Consider the following 27,027-nt stretch of genomic DNA (forward strand, 5'->3'; position numbering starts at 1 on the left):
TATACTTTTGAAATTACTATTATGCACCATTTTAATTATAATTTTACCAAATAATTATGGTTTTTTTACCATGTATTTCTAAGACCACTCAAATAAAGTCTCTCAGCAGGACCTGTTTAGAGGTTGTGCCACTCAGCTACCCCCGTGGTGGAGGCCAGACTGTATGGGAGTGGTGTGCGGATGTGGGGTACATGGCGGGGCGGGTAAAAGGTTAACGTGAATATTGATATTAAAGCGGCGCTGCTTCATCATGTCTGTGTCAGCGAGTGAAACGCTCCTTAAAGGTCATCCCTGTTCTCCTCTCTCTCCCTACAGAGTTCCACTCACTCGCTGTCAGGCCGCGGCTACTCGGTAAGTGACATTTTCATGCTTCATAGCTTTACGGCAGAATTACAATCTCCAACGACCCGCTTTATGGCCCCGGCACTCGACATTTTAATTATGTTAAATAGAGTAATGGAGAAATCATGATATTAGGAACATTAATTCTGGCTGACTGACTGATTAAATTGTGGGAAGGTGTCCTGCGCTACCTTGGTGAAAAGAGCCTTGTTTTATTGGCATCGATCAGCACCATTCGCCGGTGCTGCAATTTGGCTGTCAGAGTTTTATGTCTTCCTCCAGTGACTGTCAGTGGAGGATCCCTTTTGCTCACATATCTGACAATATGCCTAAAAGCCTTTTAAAAGCCCCCGCATATATGCAATAAATACAATTTCATAGCAGTTAAACATGTCTGGTGATTTGTTGGAAACAACTGACATGTGCATTAATAGGAGTGTAGCAGCCAATAATGTAATAACTACCATTACTGTAATTACTGCCAATAACATAATCATTTTTCCGTTCTTGATGTAGTAAAAGTTGATAATGTAATAACTGACCAATGATGTAATACGTTTTCTGAACTAAAAACATAATAACTTTTTGCACATAATGTAATAAGTTATTACATTATTGGCTGGTTATTACATTATTAGCTGGGTTAAAAAAATCATAAAAATGTAATAACTGGAGCCATTAATGTAATAATATACTTATATCACTTTATTAAAGTTTTATTTATTGGCTATATACTGACACAGTTGAAGACAGGCAGTTGCCTGAGAGCACAAAGGGAAACATGAATATTGATATTTAGCAGCTGATTCTCCGTTTTCTACCACTTACACTTGTGGCATTGTAGAAAAATCCTTAAAGGTGTTTAAGCCCACTTTAAGATTTGTGAAACCTTTATTTTACTTATGAAAACAGAAAAAAGGATGATTTCACTGATATTTTTCCATTCAGACGACATTAGACCCGGTCCAGATCAAAAACCACTACATTTGTTCCCTTTGTTCTCTCAGGCAGCTACCTGTCTTTGACTGTGTCAGTGATCAAACCAAACAGCCAATCAAAGGTGTTGGTCAGTATTCTAAGAAACCAATCAAAGGAGCAGACTGTCTATTCCATCCCCGCCTCCAAAGTCTCGAGCGAGCGAATGTTGAGCAGTTGCGAGTGCGTAGGGAGTGTCGAGCTTGCGCTTGTCACAGCCGCGTGCTTGCGGGACCGTATTTGTGCACATGGAGCAGAAATGCTATCTCATGAGGATGCTTTTCCACTCGTGGATACTGTTCTGTGCACATGTATCACATGCACATGCCTGGTTTTTATGTGCGCGTGTTTTGAAACTATGTTTTCTCAGAGTTAGGACTAAGATTCAGGGGTCAGGATGGGTCAGGTTTTTAAGCAGCTATTTGAAAGTAAGTAAGTAACAACAGTAAGGGTAAGTGCTGCGGAAGTCTGACACTTATAAAGTAATAAATAAACTTAAACATAGTGATATAAGTATTACATTATGTGCAAATTACAGTAGTTTTATTACATTATTGGTAAGTTATTACATTATCAATGGAAAAGTTATTACATTATTGGCAGTTATTACATTATAGATAGTTATTACATTATTGGCTGCTACAAGGATTCAGTTAGATGTGTTTTCGTCATAGAATATGTAGAGTGTTGTTCAAGGTAAATGTACCCAGGAGGAATATTTAGTAATGCCTTGAAAACCGTCAGCCCAATCCTTTCAAACATACACTATCTCACAAATTGTCAGAGCAGAACTATTTTTATCCCTTGAAAGCATCTGTTGCCTTGCCCCAGTGCGTTTTCGAACCGTAAATTTGCGCTCTTCCCCTCCCATTGTTTCAATGATGTGTCTAGTCTCTGGGTAATAGAGACAGCGGTCGTCCTTTATGTCCTTTGCTTAAAGGGGAACTCATAAGAGGAACATTCTTTAAAGTGTGCTACTTTTAGCTGATGAGTGGCATATGGCAGTTCTTATTGCAGCTTGGAAGCAATCATCCAGACAAACAAAACAACTATAAATGGTTTGTCATCGTTAATCTGCCTCAAAGGACTGCAGTTAAAGCGCTGAACAAAGCTTAACTTCAAAAGACATTGATCTCTATGCGATCTTTTTTTAAAATTTTGTTTTAATAGAACATGTCACATTCCTATTCCCCAGCGGCTGCATGCTCACAGATGGATGAAAACAAACAAGACCTTCCAAAAAAGCATGTGGAGCCCTTTGGCTCGAGCTGTCAGTTTGAGTCGGCAGGGAACGAGGCCTTCTCTTTATCTGAAAGGAGGAAGGGGGAGTCACAGGGAGAGGGCAGAAATGGATGTGGAGGGGGCTTGGTGGGTGGTGGTGTGGGGGCGGGGGCATTGTGCAAGCATAGTCCAGTAACGAGGGCAGGAAGTTTCATGTTGTCTGGCTTCCCTTTCTGGCTATCCAATGGTGCTATCTGCAGCGTTTGTAGCCTCTGGGCACCTCCTGGGTGCTGAGCTCTGACTCTCAATCTGCTCTGCTGCCGGGCCCGCTTGATTTCAGGGGTCTCCTTATCTGTAAGTGCTTCGAGGCTTTACAGTATGATGGTTTCGAAGGTGGGGGGGGGGGGGGGGGGGGGGGGGGGGGGGGGGGGGGGGGGCATGGGGTGTGGGGGTTGGGGGGCTCCATGGAACTGCCAGGCAGAGGCTGAGCGGGTATGGGAGGAGGAGTATGACTAGGATAAGGCCAGGGGCTGGTTAGAGTGTTATGGCTGGAGGAAAATGAAGAGAGAGGCTATGTACAGTATGTGGGTGGAGGGCTGTTTGTGAGGTGGGGGGGGGGGGTCAACAAGGCAGGCACAGAGGTGCAGGCAGCACCACTGGCTGCCAACAACACGGACGGGGCTATCTGCTGCTTGGCCCCTGGCACTGATCGCCATCTACTGCTCCTCCTCTCCACAAACAATTGAAAATCAAGCTGGTGGATGGGGGCTGGTTATCTGTCACAAGGCACTAAGAGGTAGAAATGACAATCTCTCCCGACAGTTTGTTTTCTACTTCTATGGGGGATAACGCCTTTTCTTGTTTATGCTTCCATATGTCTCCTTTCTTATGTTGCCTGCCAGGCTTGAATGGCCTCATTTGAATGGTTTACACAAGAATGTAAAGGAAGCTTTGGGGTTTTAGTGCCAGACTCATGAAAAGGGAAAATTGGAGCCAGCAGAGTGTTTTGGACTCAGCAAATACCTTTATGCTGTGTTAAAATGCTTACATAGAGAACACATTGTCTGCTTTAGTTTAATCAATCTAACAGTGAAAAAATGCTGCACATACTATAAATGTAAGTCAGTACATCATCTGCACAGATTCTGCAGAAACATGACATGTATCCTCATCATTCTGTTATACTTTGTTTCATCTCATTTTCTTTATTTCATTGTTTCTTAAAAGACAAAGCTAACAGAGAAACTTCAAAAAGGAATTGCCTAACTAATATTTCATCACTGAGTGACAGTTAAAAAGTTGCTAACTGAATGCTTATTGAATCCAAATGTTGGTAGTGCTTTCTAGTGAATTGCTAACACTACAGTGTAACTGATATGAGTTTCTGCAAGCTGGTGCAAATATTAGTTACAGTTAAGCTCGTCATGACAGAAACTATTTGCTGACATTCAATACTTTCACATTTTAGGATTTGTTTTTGGGAAATGATTACAGAAAATTACTCTCAAATTAGCCTGATAGGCTAAAAATACTGGCCGTTGACTCATTCTTGCAAAGGGAACACAGCAGTCAGACAATGGGACTAAAACTAAAACTAAACTAAAACACTATGAATATTATATACAGCACATACAGTAATAGCAAACCAGTTTAAGTGCTAATATAGAATTATTTCAGTTTTTAATCATTTATTAAAAAGCTGCTATAAAGTTGATCAATTATACTATAAATATATAATCAACCACATCATAACAGATCCATGCTCTGTCTCAACAAACTGATTTCACTTGGTAGGGTAACTGTGACCTCCCTTCAGTTGCTTGTTCATCTAAACGTGTGTTTTTCCAGTTGATGACATTGCTAGACCTGAAATCATTTCCCACCACCTGCTGCCCCCACCTACCCTTCATTCCCCATTCAGGGGTGAGGGCTAATCTCTGGACCGTTGAGTCCAGTAGCGATATGTAGCAGCAGGACTGAGACTCGCTATCTCACTCTCTGTGGAAGACTGGATATGGAATTGTTTATCAGGCAGACTCTCTCCTGTCTGCTTTGTGCAGGCTTCATTATAGCCTCGGCTGTGTTTGGGAGACAATATCTTTGCCTTGTTTCCTGCGCTGCTACCTGCTTGTTGTTCCAGCAGGAGATGGGCCCAGGCTCTGGCGATTTATCATCCTCTCAGGGGCTCCTTGATAAAGAACCCAACATCCCCCTCTGCTCCTGGGAGATACGGGCTGCAACAGACAGAGAAAATGTCAAAAAATCTCACTGCAACTATCTGCCCTTCCTGTCGCTACCCCTTGGGCTGGATATACTGTATAGAGGAGGAGACGTTTTAGCTAAGTGAAAAAGACAACACACCTCCCTTTCCTTTCAGATGAAGTGATTCAGTCTCCCACCCCCCATCTTTTAAAACCACCCAAGGCCAAGCTACGGCTCATGTTTTCACGCACGATAAAAGCATAGAGCTTTGTCTGTGACAGTATAATCTGACTAGTCTGTTTTGGGAGGGTTTATCTCTGCGATGTCAGAGAGTAAAACCTTAGCCGGAGTGTTTGGGTTGAGCAAGAGTGCTCGGAGCTCTCAGACACACCCGTTCCTTCATTTCCCCTGCTTGGGTTGTCATAATCATATTTAACGCTAAATGAGTCTACACTCTAAACAGAGCTGTTTCCGAGTCATTTGTGCATTCTTAAACAGCCTTGTTTTAATTGATTTGGCATTCACGACCTCCACATTGTGGCAAATACACTTCCCTGTCTGAGTGACGAGGCTTTTTACAAGATCTTTATCGAATACAAGGATTATGTCACTTAATTATAATAGAAGCCATTAAAAGCTTCACGCTTTATTTAACAAAACGACACAGATTCACTGGATTAAATGTTAAACACAGCGATTGAAAGGAAATTGAGTATAAATTATATCTTATTTTTAGAATCATTTTTGCAGCAAGATTTTTCGTTGCTACCACTAATAACAGCACACACAGCATTAACAGAAAGCCATGGCTTCTACCCCACAGTATATGAAATCTCTTAACTTCTTCTCTGTGACTCTCTTTCTCGGTATTTCACTCTGTCTGCCTGTCTCTGTCTCTCGCTCTGTTTACTTTTCAGTGGGGTGTGCAGGTGTCTCCATACCACCGGCTCAGCACATGGTGAAAATTAGTGAAGGAAACCAAGAGCCCAGCAGGAGTGGGCTGGGGCCCTGACATTGTCCTGGCCTTGGGGTGGGGCGCTGCCTGTCAGGGGCCTCTCTATGAGGGCTGTCCGCCTTGAAAAACCTATTTGTTTATCCCTGTGTGCGGTCCGGCTTCAGATCCTGGGCCCTGCTGCTTTCTGCACATCAGGGACCTGGGCTGTTGCCGCTAGCAACAGATAAAAATTGCTGTTAACCACAGCAGGGCCCACAACACATCAATCAACGGGTCTGCAGATAAAGGCTGCAGGCTTCTGGGGCCCTGGCTGAATGACACGGCTGAAAATCCTTTTCCAGTGGCTGAGCACACACAGCTCTGGTTGTGGAGGTCTGCTATCATTCAGAGTTGAGGAGGGAAACTACATTTTCAGTAATGCAGCTCAGGTTTTGTTCTAATGGAGATGCATTAGAACAGTACCAACACAAAGGGAACTTGGGGAGAGGTCATTTGAATAAAAAGGCGACACTGTGAATTAGTGTTGACCAGGCCTTAGAAAAAAACAGCCCCAGCATAGTTCAGTTGTTCTAAATGAACTCTTAATTGCTTTTGCCACTTGGCTTTGCTCTTAAGGCTGCTTAAGAGCTGGGACGTTCAGCTTCGCCGCGTTCCACATACCCCCTTCGTTAGGACTGAATTGAGATCAACGATTGGAAATGGCTAGAAGCTATACTCCAGAGGCCCAGATCGGCATTAGTACAAAATATGTTTTCACTAAAGGTGCCTTCAATGGTTCATTGTAACCTTTTCCAATCTAGTTTCACCACCCTTAAAGCAAATGTATGGTGATGACTTTGGTGCCGGGTAATGAAAAAGTACAATACTGATCTTTTCTTATATTAAATCCAGTTAATGTATTCCCAGACGAAGCCCTATGCTATCACCCATGTTGGAGTTAGTCCAAATGAAACACAGGCTCTCATGGGTAAAAGCATTAGTTTTACCCCCCTAAGCCCAGCCTTGATTATCATCACTCTTAGTTTGTCCTGGATGCACTGTCCCCTAACTCACATTTGCCCTACTTTAAACAAATAGCCCTATAATGTAACAATCAAAAAATGCTCTGAGGATTTGTTTACTGCAGGCTTTCTCCCCATTAAGTTTCACAGACACTGTAGACAAATAAAGTGGTAATTCCACTTTATCATATGTTACATATACCACAATCAAGCAGCAATTACATGCTCCTTCCATTTGTAAGAGCTCCCAATGCCGACGTGGATGTTTTAATGAGGGCTGTAATGAACGCTCAGGGTGTTTGGCAAGTCTCCGAGATGTTGCTGGGGCTTTTATGGCTCCCCATTATAACGTACAATTTGCATCAGCAAATTACAATGCTCCATATCATTATCCTGCACCAAGGCCCGATCATAAATTAGAGCTCCAATTACAAACATCTATCTGGGAACGAGGAAAGAATACGATGGCAGCCCACCAGAAGTAGGCAGGAGGGAGAGAAAGCCTCCTGTGGATTGTGGGATGAGACTTCCATAGAGGTGTGATATTCTCATAAACCACCCTTATGGGGAAGTCATGCTTCCAAAAGAAAAATACCGTTTTGGGGGGAAAAGAACGTCTGCTAGTTCTGTTTTGGCAGTTCCATATGTCATATTTCACGGCGTGCTGCACATTGAACTTTTTGGTATTTTAATCACCTTCCTTCTGCTAAACACCACCCACTGATTTCGGTGGCTGACTGTTTCACACTTCTCATTCAAAGCTATGTAAGCCTGTCCATTCAGCTGTGCAGAGGAAGGGCCTCATCTATTGTGTCTCAATTCAGACCCAGCTATGTCTCTGTCTCTTCCAATCTCCCTCTGTCTGACTCTCTCTCCCTCTCTCCTTCAACTTGATTATACACTGGAGGGAACATAATAAATCATAGAGATTTATCATGCTGCAGCTTATTAATTCAGTGCCACAAGTGTAATATTAGTCATTTAAAGAAGCAGGCTTTGCAGCATTGCCAGTGTCCCCCAAGGAATCCAGAGGAAGCCATTTTAGTTTGGACTTAAAAAAAACAGCACATTTTGCGAGACATTTCATTTCCTAACATATGTCTTGGTTGTTCTTCACTCTCTCTTCTTCATAATACACCTCTCTATCTCCGACTGATATGGAGATTCAGAACCCTTCTCTCTTCTGAGCACTAACAATTTTTTTTTTTAATTCGCAATTTGGTGCATATATATATAGACAGTATGGACATTCTAACAAATACAAAGGCAACAGGAGATGATATTGGTTTACAAAACATAAAAAGGACACAGATAGGAAACAGGGGACAGCATGTGAAGAAAAGAAAAAAACAACAAAAAGAATAATTAAAAGAAATAAAAATAAACAAGCGGAGGGTGTGATCTGTTTGGGTTTGGTTGCAATTCAGGTGAGTTTTGCAGGATGGGTTGGTTTAGTATTATTAATTCTATTCATGTTCATACATACACATTCCCACATACACATACATTTTTTCCCCTTTTGTTTTTCTGTTTTCCTTTTTGTTTCCTTTCCCTTCCCCAGTTACATGTTTATATTTACATTTATACTTGTGTTGTGGCATTAGCTCATCGGCAGCAGAATAGATATGAGAATTGTTGAATATATTTTATTGAACTGTTTAAGTTGGATTGTTTTTTGTAAAGCTGATTGTTGTTCCATTGATATCTGTTGTGTTAGAAGATCTAAGCGTTGTGAGATGTTGATTTTTTTCCTACTTTTCCACTTTAGTAGTATTGTTTTCTTGGTGATAGTAAGGGCTACAAGTGGGGGTATTATGATTTGTTGGGTATATCCAGATCACTGAGTATGTATACAGAAGGGGATAATGGAATGCTACAGCCAAGGAATAGGGATAGTGTGGTGGTAACTTGTTCCAAGTGTTATATCAGTGGACAGAGCCAGAGTGTGTGGAGGTAGTCGTCAGTTGTGTTGAGTGTACAATGACTGCATATGTCTGATCCACATAATCCTATTATGTGCATCTTGTGCTGTGTGATGTGTGTTCTGTGAATGATCTTGTATTGTATTAGCCTCACGTTAGTATTCCTAAACATGCTGAAGATGTTATTACAGATTTTATTCCAAAAGAGGTTATGGATGTGGATGTTGAGGTATTTTCCCATTTGTTTATTGGAATATGAGGTGCATTGGTAGAGTCAGTGTAAGATATGAGTTTATACAGTTTTGAGAGTGGTTTGTTTGATTTTGCAATTTAATCAATGGTGTCCAATAGTTGTCGTCCCAGGTGTGTGCTAGAGATTAATGTTTTAATTGGATGTATTGTATTGCATGGATCCATTTAATATAGTATTGTAATTGATTTGTGAAGTAGTAATGTTGGAAGTTTAGTGCTTCTGTTTTGGTTGTTGTAATGTGGTTAACTTTATTCTAGTTTTTTGTTTTTCCAATAAAATGTTATTAATGTGTCTAGTTTGTTGAACTATTTTCATCTTTATTATGTCAATACATCATATAATGGAAAGTGGTAATGTCATCCATTGATTTAAGTCAACTCGTACTGTTTTTAGTTGTGGAGTGAAGTTAAGGTGGAACAACCCTGACAGCTTGGGAGAGAATTTTGTACCTAAATATGTGATGTTGCCAGTAATGAGTTGTAAGTGGGGAATTTGTGATGTAGCATGAGAGCTATCTCCATGTATTGGTAGGATGGGGAATTGATTCCAGTTTATTGTATAATCAGAGATTTTGAGGATGTTTGGATTTTGTAGGAATAGGAGTAAATCGTCTGCATATAGGTTGATTTTATGTATTATCTTATTGATGCGGATGCCTGTGATATTGTTGTTTTGGCATGAGATTAGGTTGTTAGTTCTGATTGCTGCCCTTGGTTTGTTGTATAATATTTTAATCCATTGTATAAATGAGTCTACAAAACCTAATTTTCTGAGTTTTTATGAGACATGCTCAGTTTACTTTGTCAAATGCCTTCTCAGTGTCTAATGAAAGGATTATAGTTTTAGAGTCATTTTGGTGGGATGTATTTATCAGGTTGAAAGACGGCATGTATTATTTGATGAATGTCTGCCTTTAATAAGTCCTGTTTGATCTGGGTGAATTAGGAATGAGATGATTCAATTCAGGTTGCTAGTGCTTTGCTGATGATTTTAATATCAGTGTTTATTAAGGAAATAGGCCTGTAACTTTGGCAGAGAGCTGGGTCCTTATTTATTTTAAGCAGTAATAAAAGTAGAGCTGTGTTCATATGATAGGGGATAATTTGTTTTTTTAATCTCGTCTGCCATTCTGGTGAATAGTGATGATAGTGTTAGCCAAACGTGTTTATAAAACTCAGTGGGGAATCCATCTAGTCCAGGAGCTTTATTGTTTGACATTGTTTTTAATGCCTTTTCATATTCTGCGGATGTTAATGGAGCATCTAAGATGTCTGCTTGGTCTTTTATTAGTGAGATTAATGTGATGCCATCTAGAAAATTTTCTAAAATCTAGAGTTTTTTCCTTGATGTCACAGCATAAGTCACAGTAGTATTGTCTGAAGATGTTGTTTATAGTTTGTGGATCACTGATGTTCCCTGCTTAGTCTTTGATTATTGAAATGTAGGACTGGGTATTGATTCGGATTTCCCCAATTGATTCAATTCCGATTCACAAGGTCCCAATATGATTCTATTCCCGATCAGATTCCATATCGATTAATGCTGTAAATTGTACAAGGAACCATCTACCTGGTGCATTATTAAAATGTTTACATTAAGAATTAACCCCAAAGGAGTTACATTAATGTACTTTTTATTTTAACACACTACAGCAGTCAACACAATATAGTGCAACTCTACAGACTCTACAGTCCAGATAAGTGCTTTCTTTATTGCAGTGTATAGACAACAACTTTAGATTTTAAATCAAATCACCAGGCAGCCAGTATAAATAAGGTGGCTACAAACATACCTACTTTGATGTAAACATCACTAATACCTTAGGAAAACATACACTTTGCTGCAATTGTCTCACAAAGCTTTTGTGCAACAGGCTTGGCGGTGCCTTCAGTGAAGCAGCTCTTGCCATGTTCAACAAGATCTGACCACAAGATCTCACACAATGAAATATTGTGCAAGATCTCATGCACAGCGAGATCTGGCCACACGATCTTGCACAACAAGATCTCGTGCCCAGATCTCACTGAACATGGCATGAGCTGCTTCACTGAAGGCACTGCCAAGCCTAAAGGCAGATGTCTGGATTAATTTCAGATTTAAAATCCATGGGAAAAGGCATATATTAAAAGATCAGTCTCGGATTTTATGAATTGATATTGGAAAATTTAAATGAAGATCGATTTGAATCGGAAATCTTTTTTTTTTTAAACCCAGCCCTATTGAGTTGAGTGATTTCTCCTCATTGCATTTAAGTTGATTTTCTAGGTATTTATTTGTCATTATGTTCAAAATGGTTGTATCATAGTCTTTGTAACATGAATTGTCTTTTTCTTGATGATATTGTCAAGTTGGAATTTAGCTTCTCTTATTTCTTTTAGTGTTTGTTCTGTGGGGTTGGCTGCATGGGAACTGAGTAATTGATTTTTTTCCCCTCCAATTTGTTTTCTATTTCTTGTTCTTTCTTTTTTATATATTGAGTATGAGAAGAGTTTTCCTCTTAGTACTGCTTTATCTGTTTTCCAGGTGAGGTATCAGCTGAGGCATTTGTTTCCATATAGAATGTCCATTCTTTCTTGAAGTATGAATCAAATTTTTTATCTTTGAGTAAGGATATGTGAAATCACCACCTTGGGTTGGTTTTAATTTCTGTTGTTTTGTGCTCAATGAAGTTGATTGGGGCATGATTGGATATGATGATTGGATGGATGGTTGGGTCAGAGATATCTGCCATCATGGAATTGCTTTTTAAGAAGTAGTCAATTCATGAAAATGACTGATGGACTGAAGTGAAGTAAATGTATTCCCTGGCTGACGGGTTTTGTAGCCAACTATCACCAAGATGAAGATCCATCATGTACTGTTTGATTTTCTGTGTTAAGTGCCAGTTTTTGGTATTAAATGAGGTTGGTGAACTATCTTCTGTTGGGTTAATAACTGTGTTGAAGTTGCCACCTGTGATTATAACTGATGTTGAAAAATCTTGTAATGATGTAAAGAAGTCATGATAGAATGTTGGATCATCTGTGTTTGGGCCATAGATACTTAGTTATTATTATATTGATGTTATTGATTGTTCCAATGATAATGACATAGCATCCTTTTGGGTCTGCTATGGTGTGTTTGTGGATTAGTGGTGTGTTTTTATTAATCAGAATTGAGACACCTCTTTTTTTGGAGTTGTATGCAAAGTATATTTCTTTGAAATGTGTTTTTAAATTCTTGTGTTCACTGTCTGATAATTTGGTTTCTAGTAGTAAACACACATCAGCTTTTTGTTTTTTAAGGTGACTCATAATTTTGGTTCTTTTTGCCAGTGAGTTAATGCCACACACATTCCAGCTGATAAACTTTGGTGCCGTGGGTATTGGATTTGTTCATAGATTTGATACAGTTGCATACATCCTGATATCGCTGCTCTATACAATTTTCCCAGACAGGAGAGACATGATACTAAGGAGAGGGGAGGAAAACAGACAAGCAGAATGAAATCAAGAAAAGACAGTGAGAATAAACAAAAGGAGAGACTAACACTAAAACACATAAGAACATTGTGAACAAAAAGGAAGGAGCACAATGGTACATCAGTCAGAGGCAACTGGGTATAAACTGGGTGTTCTCTTTTAACTTTTAGATGCTGTTGAGAAAGGTAAATTCCCTCAATCTATCCATGAATGCCGATAGGGGTATATACAAACATACCTGATACACACACACACACACACACACACAAAAGGCATAATAATAACAACAACAGTAATAATAGTAATAATAATAATAATAATAATAATAATAATAATAATAATAATAATAATAACAACAATAATAACAATAATAACAATAATGATAATAATAAATAAAAATAACAACTTCTCTCTCTCTCTCTCTCTCTCTCTCTCTCTCTCGCTCGCTGTCTCTCTCTCTGTCACACACATACACACATACACAGATTCCCATATGCCTAGTAGGTGGGTGATGATCTTATATATACACTCACACATACAAATACAGTCACAGTCAGTTGATAGATGGGTAATGTTATTTGTTTCCTTACCTACAGATATATACATACTCATACGCACACACACACATAACACATGAGCCCACCATATACCCACATACATACAGTACATGCACACATACTGTATATTAAGATATATATTTTTTGGAACACCCCTATACAGATGTTTGTAGGTAAGGTGATAGATGGGTAATGTTATTTGTTTCCTTACATACAAACCCATACTTACATTCTCATACACACACACACACACACACACGCACATACTCACACAGGCACGCACACATATGCACACTCACACATAAACACGCGTCCAAGCACAGTATTTACATAAATATCTATTTTCGCACATACAAATGTTAGTAGTCCAGTTGGTAGATGAGTTATGTTAGCTGTTTACATATATACAGATACATACATACATGTACACATAGGAATCCATCCATTCACATCATCATATATACACACATATACATACATATCCATACACTTATACATACATGCATATATACTGTACACATATATAAATCTTATATGCATACTCATACAAACATGTACATATACTAAAGCATATGCATACAGCTATCCATTCACACTACAAGGTAAACACATATCAAGAAATGGTGCATATAGATAGAGGGACAAACAGAAGGATGGTCAAACAGACTTTAACAAGATCCTTTTGTTTGAAATGTTCAAATTTGGCGACAATAGGTCTTGGTTCACTGTTGTTTTTGACTCCAATGCAGTGAACATGGTGAAAGATTATGTTATTGACAGTGTCAGGTGTCAGTTTCATGGCTGACTGCATGAATTCTTTTATTGCTTGTTCTGGGTTTTCTTGAGGTTGTTCTGTTATTCCTGTGAATATGAGATTGTTGCACATGCTGCGGCTCTGGAGGTCTAGTATGGTTTCTTTCATAGTTTTGTTTTTGTTTGAGATGGTTTCCACTTGGGTAGTGAGTGTATTGACGGTGAGTTTGAGTTCCTTATTTTCCACCTGTAAAGTTTCAAATTGTGACTGGATCTATTTGAGACTGGTTTTTAGTGCTTTTATGTCTGCGTGCAGTTTTTCCATAATTAAGAGTTTACTGTTAATGGACTCTAGCACACTGACCCCGATAGTTGTGGTCCTGTTGTCAGTTTTGGTGGACCAATCTCATTGTGGTTGTTTTTGTGGGGGACTCATAACGCACAGCTTGTAGAAGTACATGTCCACAAAGTCTTCTAGTTTATCCAGAGTTTTGAGTGGTAACCCAGGGAAGATAGCTGAGCTGTTTTATTTGGGCCTGTGGTTTGTTTTACTCTAGCAGCAGGGCGTGGCCATGATGGATCTCCAAATGTCTCGCGATGTTCTCAGTCTCACAGCGTCATCTCCCACTCCACAGCACTTCCCGAATCGCTAACAGTTGTTGTAGGGGAAACAAACAGCGGTGTTCCTGTGATGGCTGTGTTGCCTGTAATCCGCAACCCATGGCCAAATCGCGCATGGAGAGGTAGAACAAAAAGCATACGCCAACAGATCGCTGCAGGCACCAAGCAGAAACCACCTCTACTGATGAGACAAAAGGCCTGCGGGTCTCCCGCAAAGCCACAAGAGCTCCCCGATGCCACACAAACAAAGGCTGAAATTAAGAAGAGCCAGAGGCAGGCCTATTTCTACAGCAAAGCTAAAACATTCCTTTTTCATGGCCTCAGTGGATTTCCAATATGAGTTTGTAATAGGGCAGAAAAACTAAACAACACTTTGACATTTTCAGTCACGGATTTTGAGAAAGCAGGTTTCCCATCCTATTTTTCTCTTCTCTTTTCCTGCTCTCTCAATATTCACACCTCCCACCACACTTTCCAGGCTAATTTTAAAGGTACTAAAACCTCCGCTTGTAGCCTTTAGAGGGTGTCAGATGATGTTTAATTCATATTTTGTTTTGCATTTTAACCTTGCATATCTGTACGATCAAACGCATCCATCTTTGCTTGTTGGCTGCAAAGCCAAAGCATAGAGGATGACTGCAAGCCCTTGTCTGAGTTTGAGAGGTCATGAGATGAAGAGACTTTATTCTATATTCACAAACACCCCCTAGCAGTTATTCCTGCTATCTCTAATGTTTCTATGAATCTATTAGGGTTAAAGCCCCCGCCTGCCTCTCTGACTCTTCCCGCATGAGTACCTTTTCCGAAACCTGTACAAAAAAAAGTTATACTAAGTAGGTCATGTTCTGCCACTCGTCTTCTAATCACTCAACGAAAAGAACATGATTTCCCTCCATGGCAGCCCCTGAGCCTTGCTCCTGGGATTTCAGTGTGCAACACACACTCATTTGATTTTCTGGCATTTTCTCCTTTTTCTTTTCCATCTACACCCCTCATCTTACTTTCCTCACTTTGTATCTGACAGTACACAAGCAACACCTACCCTGCCTCCAACTTCAGCACACACACATATTCACCACAGCCCCTCCTCCTCCCCTCTGTGTGTCTCTCTCGCTGTCTCTCTGTCTCTCTCAGTGGAGAAGGTGTCTGACAGTAACAGCAGGTAAGGTATAAGATTACAGGAGAAGCAGGGGCAATTATACCTCCAGCTGATGCTGGTGTGTTTATGAGGAGAGTAACTGTTAATGACAGTGTTGTGGTTTCTCCAGAGGCCCAAACCTGCTGTTTTTGTCAGTCTAGCTTCCTGCTATGTTGTTGTAGATGAGTTTTTTCAGTCCGCCTTTAAGATTTTTGTTCTATCTTTCTCTTTCTCTCCCACGCCTCGCCAACACTAAGAGCCTTCAGTTTGGGCTGCCGTGCCTCTATGTTGCCCTGCCTATGCTGTGGTTTTGCCTTTTGGGCAAACAGAGGCACCAAACAGGTACACATTTCCTGCAGTGTGCTCAACTAGCATATGGTGTGCTAACTGGAGTGCAAATAAAATATGGCTTCTTAAGGTCATAGCAGCTTGGCTTGGTAAAGTGTATTGGTTGAACACATGTACACACACATACACTGATACACACATATCCACACACAGACCAGTCTTTGCTACTGCAGGCTTCTCACCAGGGTTTTGGCTGCCTTTGCCACTTCCCCCCTACGTGCTTTCACACACGGTAGGCAGATCGCAGCGATTGTAGAGGAGTTTGTGTTTAGATAAGGGGCTTAATCATAATTGCATGGGGTTTCCAGTGTCTAGCAGTGGCTCTCTCCCAGTTGCTGTTCCCCTTGGCCAATGCCTGACTTGTAGCAAGCAGTTTCAGCATGTCTGGGAGATATTGTAGAAATATATCACAACAGGCTTTTAACAGTACAGTATCTTTTTACGGCACTGCAAATTCAATTTACCGTCAATTCAAAGTAAAACTGAAGCAAAAAAAACTCGAAATTATACCAAGTGTTCTTTGCAATTGTATATGTTATCAGCATAACATACACATCTTTCTGCCCATCCAGTATGCTTTTAAATGCTTCATGCTGCCCTACTTCACAGTTGTTATTTGCCATGTTTGACCATATGTAAATCCTTATGCACTTCTGCTTGTGCCAGATGGTGCTAAGACACTATTTGTCTTTTGTTTCCTCTGAGGCTGCACCTGTTGGGGTTTAATCTACTTGTTTGACTGTCTGTATCCTTTGACACATGTTTGACCAAGTTGGTCATATATTGTATTTGGGAAGATATAATTTTTACCTCTTGTGTCATTGTGGGTCAAAGTGTTAATGATATATATATATATATATGTATGCATGTATATATATACATTCAGCATTTTCAGTGTCACATCCACATGCACTTGTTTCACTCTTATTTTTTTCCTTATGGCCGTTGAGTCGTTTTACAATACCAAACATTCTTTGGACCTACTACAGGCTGAGTTGGAGTTTTGACGATGTCTTTGCTGTGACCCTCAGACTGACTATTAGTTGTTTATGATGTTTGTGGTTGACATAATGAAGGTTATTCTAGTGTTTCACTCACTGAAAGTTGCTTTGGATAGAAGAGTCAGCTACATGCCAGAAAATGTAAATGAATACCAGACTCACCCTCCAGTCCTCTGCCCACCATCCACACTCCAGACCCCAGCCACTGTGCCCTCAGCGTGTGGTTGGCCTTGGCCCCGATCACACCGGGGCACATAGGAGATTAACTGGGCTGGCTTACTCACTCAGCAGGTTCCCCGACTCCCATCCACTCATCCTGGCCCAATCTGCCAGCTAGCCTCCTGCTCCGTCGAGCCATGGCAGCAGGGCACCACAAGCCCGGCCCGCCTTCATTACGCCTGCCAGATGGGCTGAGAATTAGATTCGAACTCCCACCATAGAGGGAGGGAGTGGAGAGAGATTGAGGAGGGAGGAAGGGAGTAAGGTTGCGGAGGAAAAGGGAGGAGGGAAGAAAGTTATTGGGGGGAAGAAAGTAATGGTTTTTGTTTTCATTTATGTTGCAAGTTATTACATTTTAATGTAACACTCCTGGGACCTGGCAGCATTAAATGCCTGTTCTTGAATAATCGACACTAACTGCAAGCAAATGCTAGGGAGAAATGAAATTAGCAAGCGCAGCAATTTGGCACAGTGATTATCGGCTCCTTGGAGGCACTTCCTGATAATTTAAGAATGCTAACATTTAAGCAAGTCAGATCTCATTACTCTTCAAGGTTAAATCGAGCTGCGTCGGAGGGGAGGCAGATGCTTGATTGGAAATAGTGCTTCCTTGTCGCTCTGTGTCTCTCTTCATCTCTCTTTGTTCATGCCGATGGTTCTCACTTTTGCAGCAGCTCGCTGCAAGCAGAAAAGACTCAGGGCTGAAATCTGTCAGACCCTGATGACACCTTTTGCCAGCTCTTAATTAGATCAGCAATACTTGGTTTCCAAGGTATAATTTGTCCTCTGCCAGGGATCGTCACTCGCTCACTATGAACATTGCCATGCTAACTGCCTCAGCCTCACTCTGAATCTCTGTGTACCACACATTCCCTTTCACACAGATGTATGGCTGGGCCCTTGGATGAACAAAACAAAATAGGGACCTTTTTGAATCTACACCGAAGGGAAAGTGTTTATTACTTTTCAGACTGTGCCACAAATGTTCTTTTATACTGTATTTTTTCTGCCATTCTCACCCATTCTATAAGGCAGAAATGATTTTCAAAGCAATTTCAGCCCTGGCATCTTTTGGTCCAGTGTTTACCTCAGCCAGGCATACACATCTGTTCTCCACACAAACTTGATCCAATTAGGTGACACGAGACAATGGCTTACTCCTCCATAAGCCCAGCACTGCGCCAGGGGTCCTGAACAATACGGAAGTGTTTTTTCTTCCATTACGGGGCGTCAGATCCTTTTAAAGGTGTTTACCCGCCGTCGATGTCTCAGCCCCTGTTTCCAAAAGGGGGCTCAGCTGGGGAAGTGATAGGCGATGAGGATAATGATGTGAGTGGGAGCAGTGTGGCGGATGCAGATGCACTTTACCGTGCTGCGCGTGATAAATCCTTCCCTCCATTGCACTGCACCCCGCGAAGTTGAGGGACAGATGGGTTGGACTTTTATCTCCGCTTTCTAAATGTGGGAGAAATCAAAACATTTTTCACCGCGGTGATGAGATTTATTTAAAGCAAGGCAGGAGCAACAAAGCTACTTTGGGGAATATGTCTATTAGTTTTTCCAAGCTGTTGTTTTCTCATGCAGGGGGGAAAATCATTGCAAGTCAAATGTAATCATCCCGCCGTTGGGTTATGCACCGTCTCGAATAATAATAATATTAGGTTGGTCCCTACATCAGGCTTGTAATTTGAATTTCTGAGATACAAGTAAGACGGCTGATGTTAATCACAACCAATCACTGATGTTATCATCGTTGTTTTTTTCCTTGTTTATAATAGCTTTATCTTTTGGCACATCTTGAAATTTGGCAGCCTGAATTCATTTTGCAGTGTTTCATGTAGTCAACAAAGATGGTGTCTGTAATGTGGGATTCTGCCTCCTCCTACTTACATGCTGTGTGCACTGTACCGCATCTGATGTCTCTACATCACATTTTGTCTTTTTTGTGGCCAAAAGGATTTCTGGATTGTAGCAGGGTTACCCCGGGAATGAAGAAAAAGCCTCTAAATTGTAACCAGGCATTTCCACATGAAACATTCATGCTTAAGTATGATTAGCAGAGATTAAGGTGGGTTTGTTTTGCCTCTTAGAAGGCCCCGTGACAATTTGGGAATGGATTGAGAGCAGCTTTTGCAAGCACAGCCTCCTTAATCCCGTGCCAAGAGTTCTCACCCACCTTTGCTGAATTATTTACATTAAAGTTCTCACATCAGCTTTGGAGCCAAAGGCCTAGAGGTACTATGCGTTAAACTGCCTAAACCTCAAAGCATTGGAAGCATGGAAAATATTATGTTAAATATTTCCAAGACTTTTAATGGAACATGTTCTGCAAAGAGAGATTTGTCAGTGCCACTTGAGGAGCTATTCTGTAGGTATTAGTAGACAAAAAAGAATGTGTTGCATTAGGTTCAGAGAGACTGTGCCTGTTGTAACGTGAGCAGTAGCTTGTACATTTTCTATTTCCAAGACTGACAGAGTAGACAGAGTGCTCAGATCAAATAGTGGTCCATTCTCCGAGCCAGGGATGTGAATCCATCTCTTCTGCCAAACCATTCTGCTATCATGTATCCCATTTCCATATCGTCTCCCTATCATGTATATGAGATGGAGCCCTCCCATGTGCTGGATGATGTGATCCCCAGATAGATTCATTCATACATAATGATAAAAGATGGGTTTGGACAGGGCTACTTATTTGACAATCATTGAAGTGCCACTGTGATGGATGGCGAGGAGGACCTCCACCCCTCTCCCCTCCCACCCCATAACCATGGCTCCCTCTTCTGATCCCACCTTATTTATTTTCCCGGGCCTAGCTCAAGGTCTCGCCTCACTTTAAAAGAGAAATATCAAATTGAATTAAAATTGCTCGCTCACCCAAAACAGAGGCCTATGCGCCTTAAAAATCACACATCTGTTCCCACAATTCATTGTTGCAAAGTCAATCCCTCTCTCTCTCTCTGGGCGCGTGGTAATGTGAATTATTCATGCCAGCGGGGCCACAGCGTGCTTCATCATGTTAAAGTGCCCATGACATTACTGATGGAGCCACCGACGCCCCCGCACTGCTAGCTATGCTAATGCATTTGGAAGGAGGAAAGAAAAGAGATGGCAGCACCTCTAGGGATCAGGAGGACAAGAACAGATCACCTATTAGAAATAAGTACCAGATAGTTGAAGTCCAATCACAAATGATTTCCTGTCCTCAAAAATCCTGTGAATGAGGAGAACAAACATAGTTTCTGTTCCTCCCCCACAGAACCTTTCCTTTCTGAAATCTCATCCAAGATAATTCAGTTCTTGAAGAATTAGATGGGGACTTCAATCTGATGACAAAATAGCATTTTTATGGTTTGGTGATTAAAATAGGCTTCTACTTCCAATGCTGTACTTGAAATTTTTTATACAAGTAAAAGTATTAAGAGCACTATTAATATCACCAAGCAATGCTACAGAAGGGACACAGAAACATTTGTAACACCTGTTGTTGGGATGCTCTAACTTAAACACTCTTCTTATGGTTATATGTCATGTTGATGGTCAAGAAAGTGAACTGCTCAAGGCGCGTATGTATAGTGGCTGATGCAGCCTAATACAATGGGTTCACTGTTATTAAGAGAACCCCTGTCACAATCTGCATGATTCATTTATCTGTTTAGAAAGTTCTCAAACTGCAAAAGACAAGATTTTTTTTTTTGTTGTATTTTTTACACTAATACAAAAAACTTACAGCAGTGCATGAGCAAGTGAATAAGTTTCACTCATTCCTCTGCCACCCACATTTTACCAGCTCATGTTGAGGTTCAGAGTTTTTTATCACAACCCCACTTCTCAGCTGGATTACCTTTCTGCTCACTGAGAGAGTGCGTCTCAGTAGCACCCAGGGGATTACTTTGTGTTAGCGTGCATCCGTGCTGGGAGCTCTAATGATGTGCCATATTTATCGGAACCCTGAAATTCAATAAGCCAGCTCAATTGTAAGTGCAAAGAACTAACTTTGATCATGATACTGAAAGTAGAGCATCAGTTTAGCTGGTGGAAGAATATACTTGCACTGAATGGCACTATAGTGCACATAATGTCGGCCCACTGGGAGAGGCTATCATTCAGCTCCATTTTTTGTCCTTCAGGTGTTTGTATTCATGGCTAAGAATGGTCTGATTGATAGGGATTTCTAAGCCAGCAGACTATCACAGCTCGCATCTCTTCTCCACATCAGCTCAGCAGATTCATACAAATGGAGGCCTCTCAGCAAATGTTATTTCTTGACGTTGTAAATTGATCTTGCAATGAGCCAGTACAGTCTGGCTGCAGCGGTACACAAAGAAAACAAGCACAGAAAAGGGTGGAAGCAGAGAGAAGAGGTTGAACGAGGTATGAAAGTATTTCCACTGTCAGTTTGTGTTAAGCCGGCCTCCGATATGCTCTTTGTGAAGCTTTTCTCGCCTTTTCAGAAACCGCCCGCGCGTCTGTAAAGGTGCTGGGCGAGATGAGCTCAACTGATACTGTGGTTCCCACACGCTTTGCCTTCTGAAATTTCACAACCGATAGCGGTTACTGACAGAAGGGGCCTGATAAAATCTCACCTGATTAGAAAAAAAGAGTGAGAGAGGCAGTGAGAAAGAGTTGAGGCAAGGCGAGTAAAAACTAGAAGAGATAGTGGGCCTCATCAGGTCTCTGAGGTTGTGTCTAGGTTTCAGTTGACACATCTCTGGCTGGCCCCGAGTGCACCACGCTCTCCACAAATGAGTGGGTTGAGTCAAGACTGTCGGATTACAAACCACACTGGCATTGCTTTATCTCTTGATTGCAAATTTGACAGAGATTCTTCAAGTATGATTACGCCTGTTTCCCTTTCAAGTTTGTTCAGCGCAAACAAGGTCAACACTTTTGACTTCTTGAATATTATCTTCCTATGACCCTTTAAGGCAAACACACATACACTTACATAACGCCATGACACATTCTTTGTATGCTTGCATACTTGGCTAACAAAACAGATTCTGATATAAATGTTGTTTTTTTGTTCCTTGGTTAACAATTGAAACCATGGCATATACTACCTAGTCAGAGGTCTCGTCAGTTTAGCTGCATGGTGGTGGACAACTGGCACAGGGCTCACTAAGGTCAGCCATGTGGGACTTTGGAGAGGGATGGTTTCTCCAGGGGCCGAAAGATGAGCCCGGTCCCACGTAGGCAGGAGATCTGGCCTCAAAATAGCCAAGTTGCTCGGCTCCTGGGAGTTGCTATGCTGTAACCCAGAGATGTTATCGCAGTCAACCAGCCTTTCTTTTTGTTGCGAGGAGGAAGAAGGAGGGAGGACAGTAGATGGCATCATCCTGTTTGTTCTTTTTCTGACTCAGTCTGCCATGATTATTCTCTTTATCTCTGATCATCTCTGATTTAATGTGCTCCATTTCGCTGCTGTCATTCACGCTGAGGTGATATGATAAAGTGTCTGAGTCATTAACTAACAAATACAGTGATTTGACTGGCTCAACGGTATTTGTGAGATGCGCCCAAGTGGCAACCTGGATGCTTTGAATCAAAATAGTTTCCAAACACAGCACTCAACTCTGAAACATGTTCACATTTCACAATCACTATAATTGGAATATTTTTTTTGCTAAGCCTGTCAAATTTCAGTAAATTGACACATGTCACGAAGGGTCTGCCTAACTCCCTCTTCCCCTTCCCATTAGAGATGCTTGTTAGCAGAGCTGCCATAGGCCCTCAGCGCTGCAACAGCTCAGTCACAATCTATTACACTGACTGGGAGCCTACGCATCTCATAACTGGCACCAAATATTGGTTTTGCTGATAAATTCCGAAAAAATGCCACATTAATGATGAGAAAAATAAACAGGAGGCTTGTCGGCAGGATGTGGGTGGCTGTCCCATGAGAGAGGAATCTCGGGGATATAGAAATAGTTACAGCATCACCCAACAGGGGTTCCACCACATCCACCTCCTCCCCCTCACAATCTTTCCTATACTCCCAGTGCCTCGCAGCTATCGAGGCACTTGTATGGCTGTAGTAAGACAGCAAAGTTTTCATTTACCGTCTACACAGCTCCCACTCTGAAAGCAAGCCTTCAGGGTAATGTTAGGTCTTTTCATAAGTTACAAAGATGTAATTAGACAAATTAGCTCAGCAGACACTCTGGGTTGCATTTTTAATGGCTGCGTGTTGCCTAGGTTGGTAATTAGCAGGCAGCCGCTGCTCTAGACTCACACATTGCACCGGAGGCCTTGCGTCCGTAACCTGACAACCAGTAGCAGCGCGGTAATGAAGGCTTATGTATCCCACAGGCTGGTTTGTCTCACTAGCCAGACAGGTTTGATGTTGGAATTCACGCTGAGCGACTGTGCAAATCTCTTGTTTATGCCCATGTATCATTTTCTTCCAGGTTGAGCATGCCGTCCTTTCAGCACGGTGATGTATTCAAATCAAACGGATGTGTTTTTGCCTCAGAGGCACAGAGTTTCATTTTAGCCAATCACCTTTATGGCTCAATTCATCAGGGCCTTGGTCTACGTGTCCAGGTCTCTTGTTGTGAGTAGCACCCGGGGAGCCGATGAGCCATTTCCACACACCGAGCTCCTCTCCCACTTTTAATGACTTGCCGATGGTGATTTTCACCAAGCGCTTGTTTTTTATTGGCTTGGAATAAATTCCCCTTCTCTCTGACACTAGACATTCTCTTGAAATTGGATAGAGGGAACTGAATGCTAAATCTGAAATGACCTAGCAAAATGCAGATTAACTTTTGAGATAATTTATTTATCTATTTACTCTATGTGTCCATATTAAATGTGTGACACTGTGTTTACCGCAAATGACTTAGCTGCGAGCTTTTCACTGCTGTTACAATGATGTTCAGTCTTCATATGCAGCAAAAATTGATTTTCTCACAGTTTTCCATTCATTTGTATACAACCTCAAGCACTAAGCCATCTTTCTACTTGTTTGTTTCGTAACAGCTCTTATGTGAAAAGAAATCAGATTTAACTGTGTTCAAGTAGATGCATATAATGTTTAACACATTTAACACATTTAGTCTGTTGGAATCAACTCTGGTTGACCACTTCATGCAGAGAAAACAGGCCAGATAGATGTTTTGAAAAAGGGTATGAAGAATATTTATAAGTCTTGTGTTTCATAATTACAGTCATTTATATTTATAATCTCAGTCAGATAAACTGGATTTATTGAGGCCAAGTAAAACAGAATAACACCAGTCACTGCTGTATGTACAGAACTGCCATTTGCCCTAACCTCTCTCAGTCTCAGCGGCTTTATACCACATACTGCCTTTCTGTCCTAATTGTGGGGGCAAGTTGGCACAATGTTCTGCCTTCACCAGTGTGGGAAGGAGATGATTGGGAACAACGTGCTGCGGGTGGATAGCAGCACACATCCACAGGAGCTTTGTGGACCAGGGAGATAAGACTAGAGCCCACAGCAGCAGGGAGAGCAGAACTGGCGAATGGAGGACAAGAGACTGCAGCCTTAAGGCCAAAAGACTCAGCAGAGAGTAATGAGGGCCAGCTCTCACCCAGGATATAGCCGAAACTGCCAGAGAGAGAGAGGGCAGGAGAGAAGAAGAGAGGAGAAATAGCAACCTTGAAGGCCAAATTAGCTGCCTCGCCATTGTAACTGACATAGTAGAATATAGAGTCAAAAGGCACAAATGACAAGGAAGGGTGGCTTTGATGCCATGTACAGGAATCTGACCCCTGTTCAGACAGGCAAAATTACATGAACTTCTGACTGGAATGTGTGAACTTAGCCCTCTGCATTATTACATAGCATCTCTGCTTTATTATAATGTGGCACTCCACTGTGAATGAGGAAGAGACTGATACAGTAGAGGAGATGTAATGATAATTTTGTACAAAAACTTATTGACTTAATGGCTGTGTACTCTATATTAGTTTTAATTCACCACAGGACAATTTAGCAAATTGAAACTTCACCATTATACTGCTTTTGTTCCTTTTGTGGGCCTCTACAGTATGCTTTCATTTTATTTTAACAGAAATTAAAATGCTTTAAATATCCTTAATATTGGCTTTAATTTCACATAAATGATACTGTGTCTTACTAACCTACAAGTAGGCAAAGTAACAATCAGTCACAGGGTCAGTTAGAATTAATCAGCCACCATCTTAACAGGAAATGGCTGTCGTCTCACAGGGGCTACAGTATATGACGATCCTCTGAGGGCACAATCCAAGTTGAAAAATACTTTTAATTTTGAGCATCACAGTTTCTCAGGCGTAGATCGTGGCCCATCCATTCTGCGTGATGCCTTTAGATTCCTCTAATGGAATTTTGCAGACCTCTCTCTCTCTCTTTTCCCTTTTTCTTTCCTTTTTTATGTCTCTTAGTCATGTCACACACACACACACACACACAGTGCTTCTCAGCGCTGGGTCTGCCTGTGGCACAAGACGAGTTAGATCATTTGATTCCAACTAATAACCGGAGTTAGCCCAGAGAAAGGCATAAATGAGTTGTGGCCTCCCTGGGCTCCTCCTGCTGCCTGTCTGAAGTGTGAGACAACTGGAGGCTCTCTGGATGGAGGCTGATTGTGTCATTAGGGTCCTGATACGTATGTTCTCCTAGAGGATGATGCTGGAACAAGGAAACCCTGCAGTTCAGCCACAAAACAATCTATCTTTCAAACTATTATTAGGTATTTGCTACAATTTTAAGTCCTATCGTCTTGTTTTTCTTAAAGATCAAGTGTCTTTTTTGGTTTTGAATGCTTTATCTAATTAACTAAGCTGCTTCAAAGCTGCATGCTTGGCAAGCTGATTCTCAAATGGTTGTTTTGTTGTATCAATATATACTCACATTCAGTTGCACATGCATGCAAACACCCTTAACCACATACTGTTTACACCCTCACACATAGTTATACACATATACAAATATAACATGGTCAAACCCACGCCTTCCTTTACTCGCACAATAGCACGCACACATCTATATATTCTCAGTAAAAATGAAAACACTTCCTTGTTGACACATTGCAGTGCTTTGCGTTTTGATTAGCGAGAGAAGGGAAGTGGTAATGAACTGTGAACGCGCTGCTTCCTTCCATTTGGAGACCAGGCATCAGCCCGTTCCTCCGCTCTCCCCGCCAAACGCTGTATTACTATTCTGTCCATACACCACTCCCAATTAACTCTGGCATCTCTCTCATCCCACCCCCCTTTGTTGATATTCAATGTCAGAATGACTATTTGCTCCATTTTCTTTGCACTTGGGTGATGATGATACGCCTGGTTATAGAAGAGCTGTGACATTATGACGCACATTGCTGTTATTCCCAAAGTGTTTGGCTGATTTTGTTGTTGTTGATGTTGCCAATAAAGCTTTTTGTAACTGGTCATTGTAAACTATTATGGTTGAATGTGCCATAACAGGACCAGATAGGTAGGTAGATAGATAGACAGATAGATAGATAGATAGATAGATAGAGTGTGACAGGCAGTTATACAGGAAGTACTTTTTACACATTTACACGTACACTTTTCATCTCCTGCAAGTGAGGCAATTTTCAGATTCACAGCATTGTTTGCACCCAAACATCTCTCACCCATAATGTTTTTTTTCTTTTGTTTTACACAACATATCATTGTTCCAGCACCGAAAAACAAAAAGTGTGAAATCACATTTCCCTTCTATCTCGCCTGTAGAATCTGCAAGAACAGCCCCGCCTTCGCCTGCCTCACGGACGTCAAGAGATGCTGTGTGCAACGTGTGTGTATGTGTGTGAGAGGGAGTGTGTATCAATCTTTTGTCATTTTTAATACTGCAGTCTTATCGGAAGAAATGACAAGCTCAAATGAGCCGGCGCGGCAATTACCGCAGTGCGAATAAATGTGGGTGTGCGTGTGTGCGAGCGTGTGTGTATGTGTGTGTGTGTGTGTGTGTGTGTGTGTGTGTGTGGGTGGGTGTGTTGTTTGGGTGGGGGCCAGAGGGGGTTGTTGGTGGTGGTACCATTTACAGCTTGCTGATGAGAAACCCTGCTGTTTTCCTCATC

At 41.3% G+C, this 27,027-nt stretch overlaps 1 protein-coding gene across 7 annotated transcripts in view; it reads left to right on the forward strand.

The window, feature by feature from the left end:
- The window catches only part of fbrsl1 (fibrosin-like 1), a 321,521-nt gene that overhangs the window by 159,221 nt on the left and 135,273 nt on the right, over window positions 1-27,027 (forward strand). For all 7 annotated transcript variants that reach the window (XM_042420893.1, XM_042420897.1, XM_042420892.1 and 4 more), the window contains one exon: window positions 316-351. In XM_042420893.1, coding sequence (XP_042276827.1) covers window positions 316-351 — 36 coding nt within the window. The remainder of the gene's footprint in view (window positions 1-315; window positions 352-27,027) is intronic.

Source organism: Thunnus maccoyii, chromosome 9 (assembly GCF_910596095.1).
Source record: "Thunnus maccoyii chromosome 9, fThuMac1.1, whole genome shotgun sequence".
NCBI lineage: Eukaryota > Metazoa > Chordata > Actinopteri > Scombriformes > Scombridae > Thunnus > Thunnus maccoyii.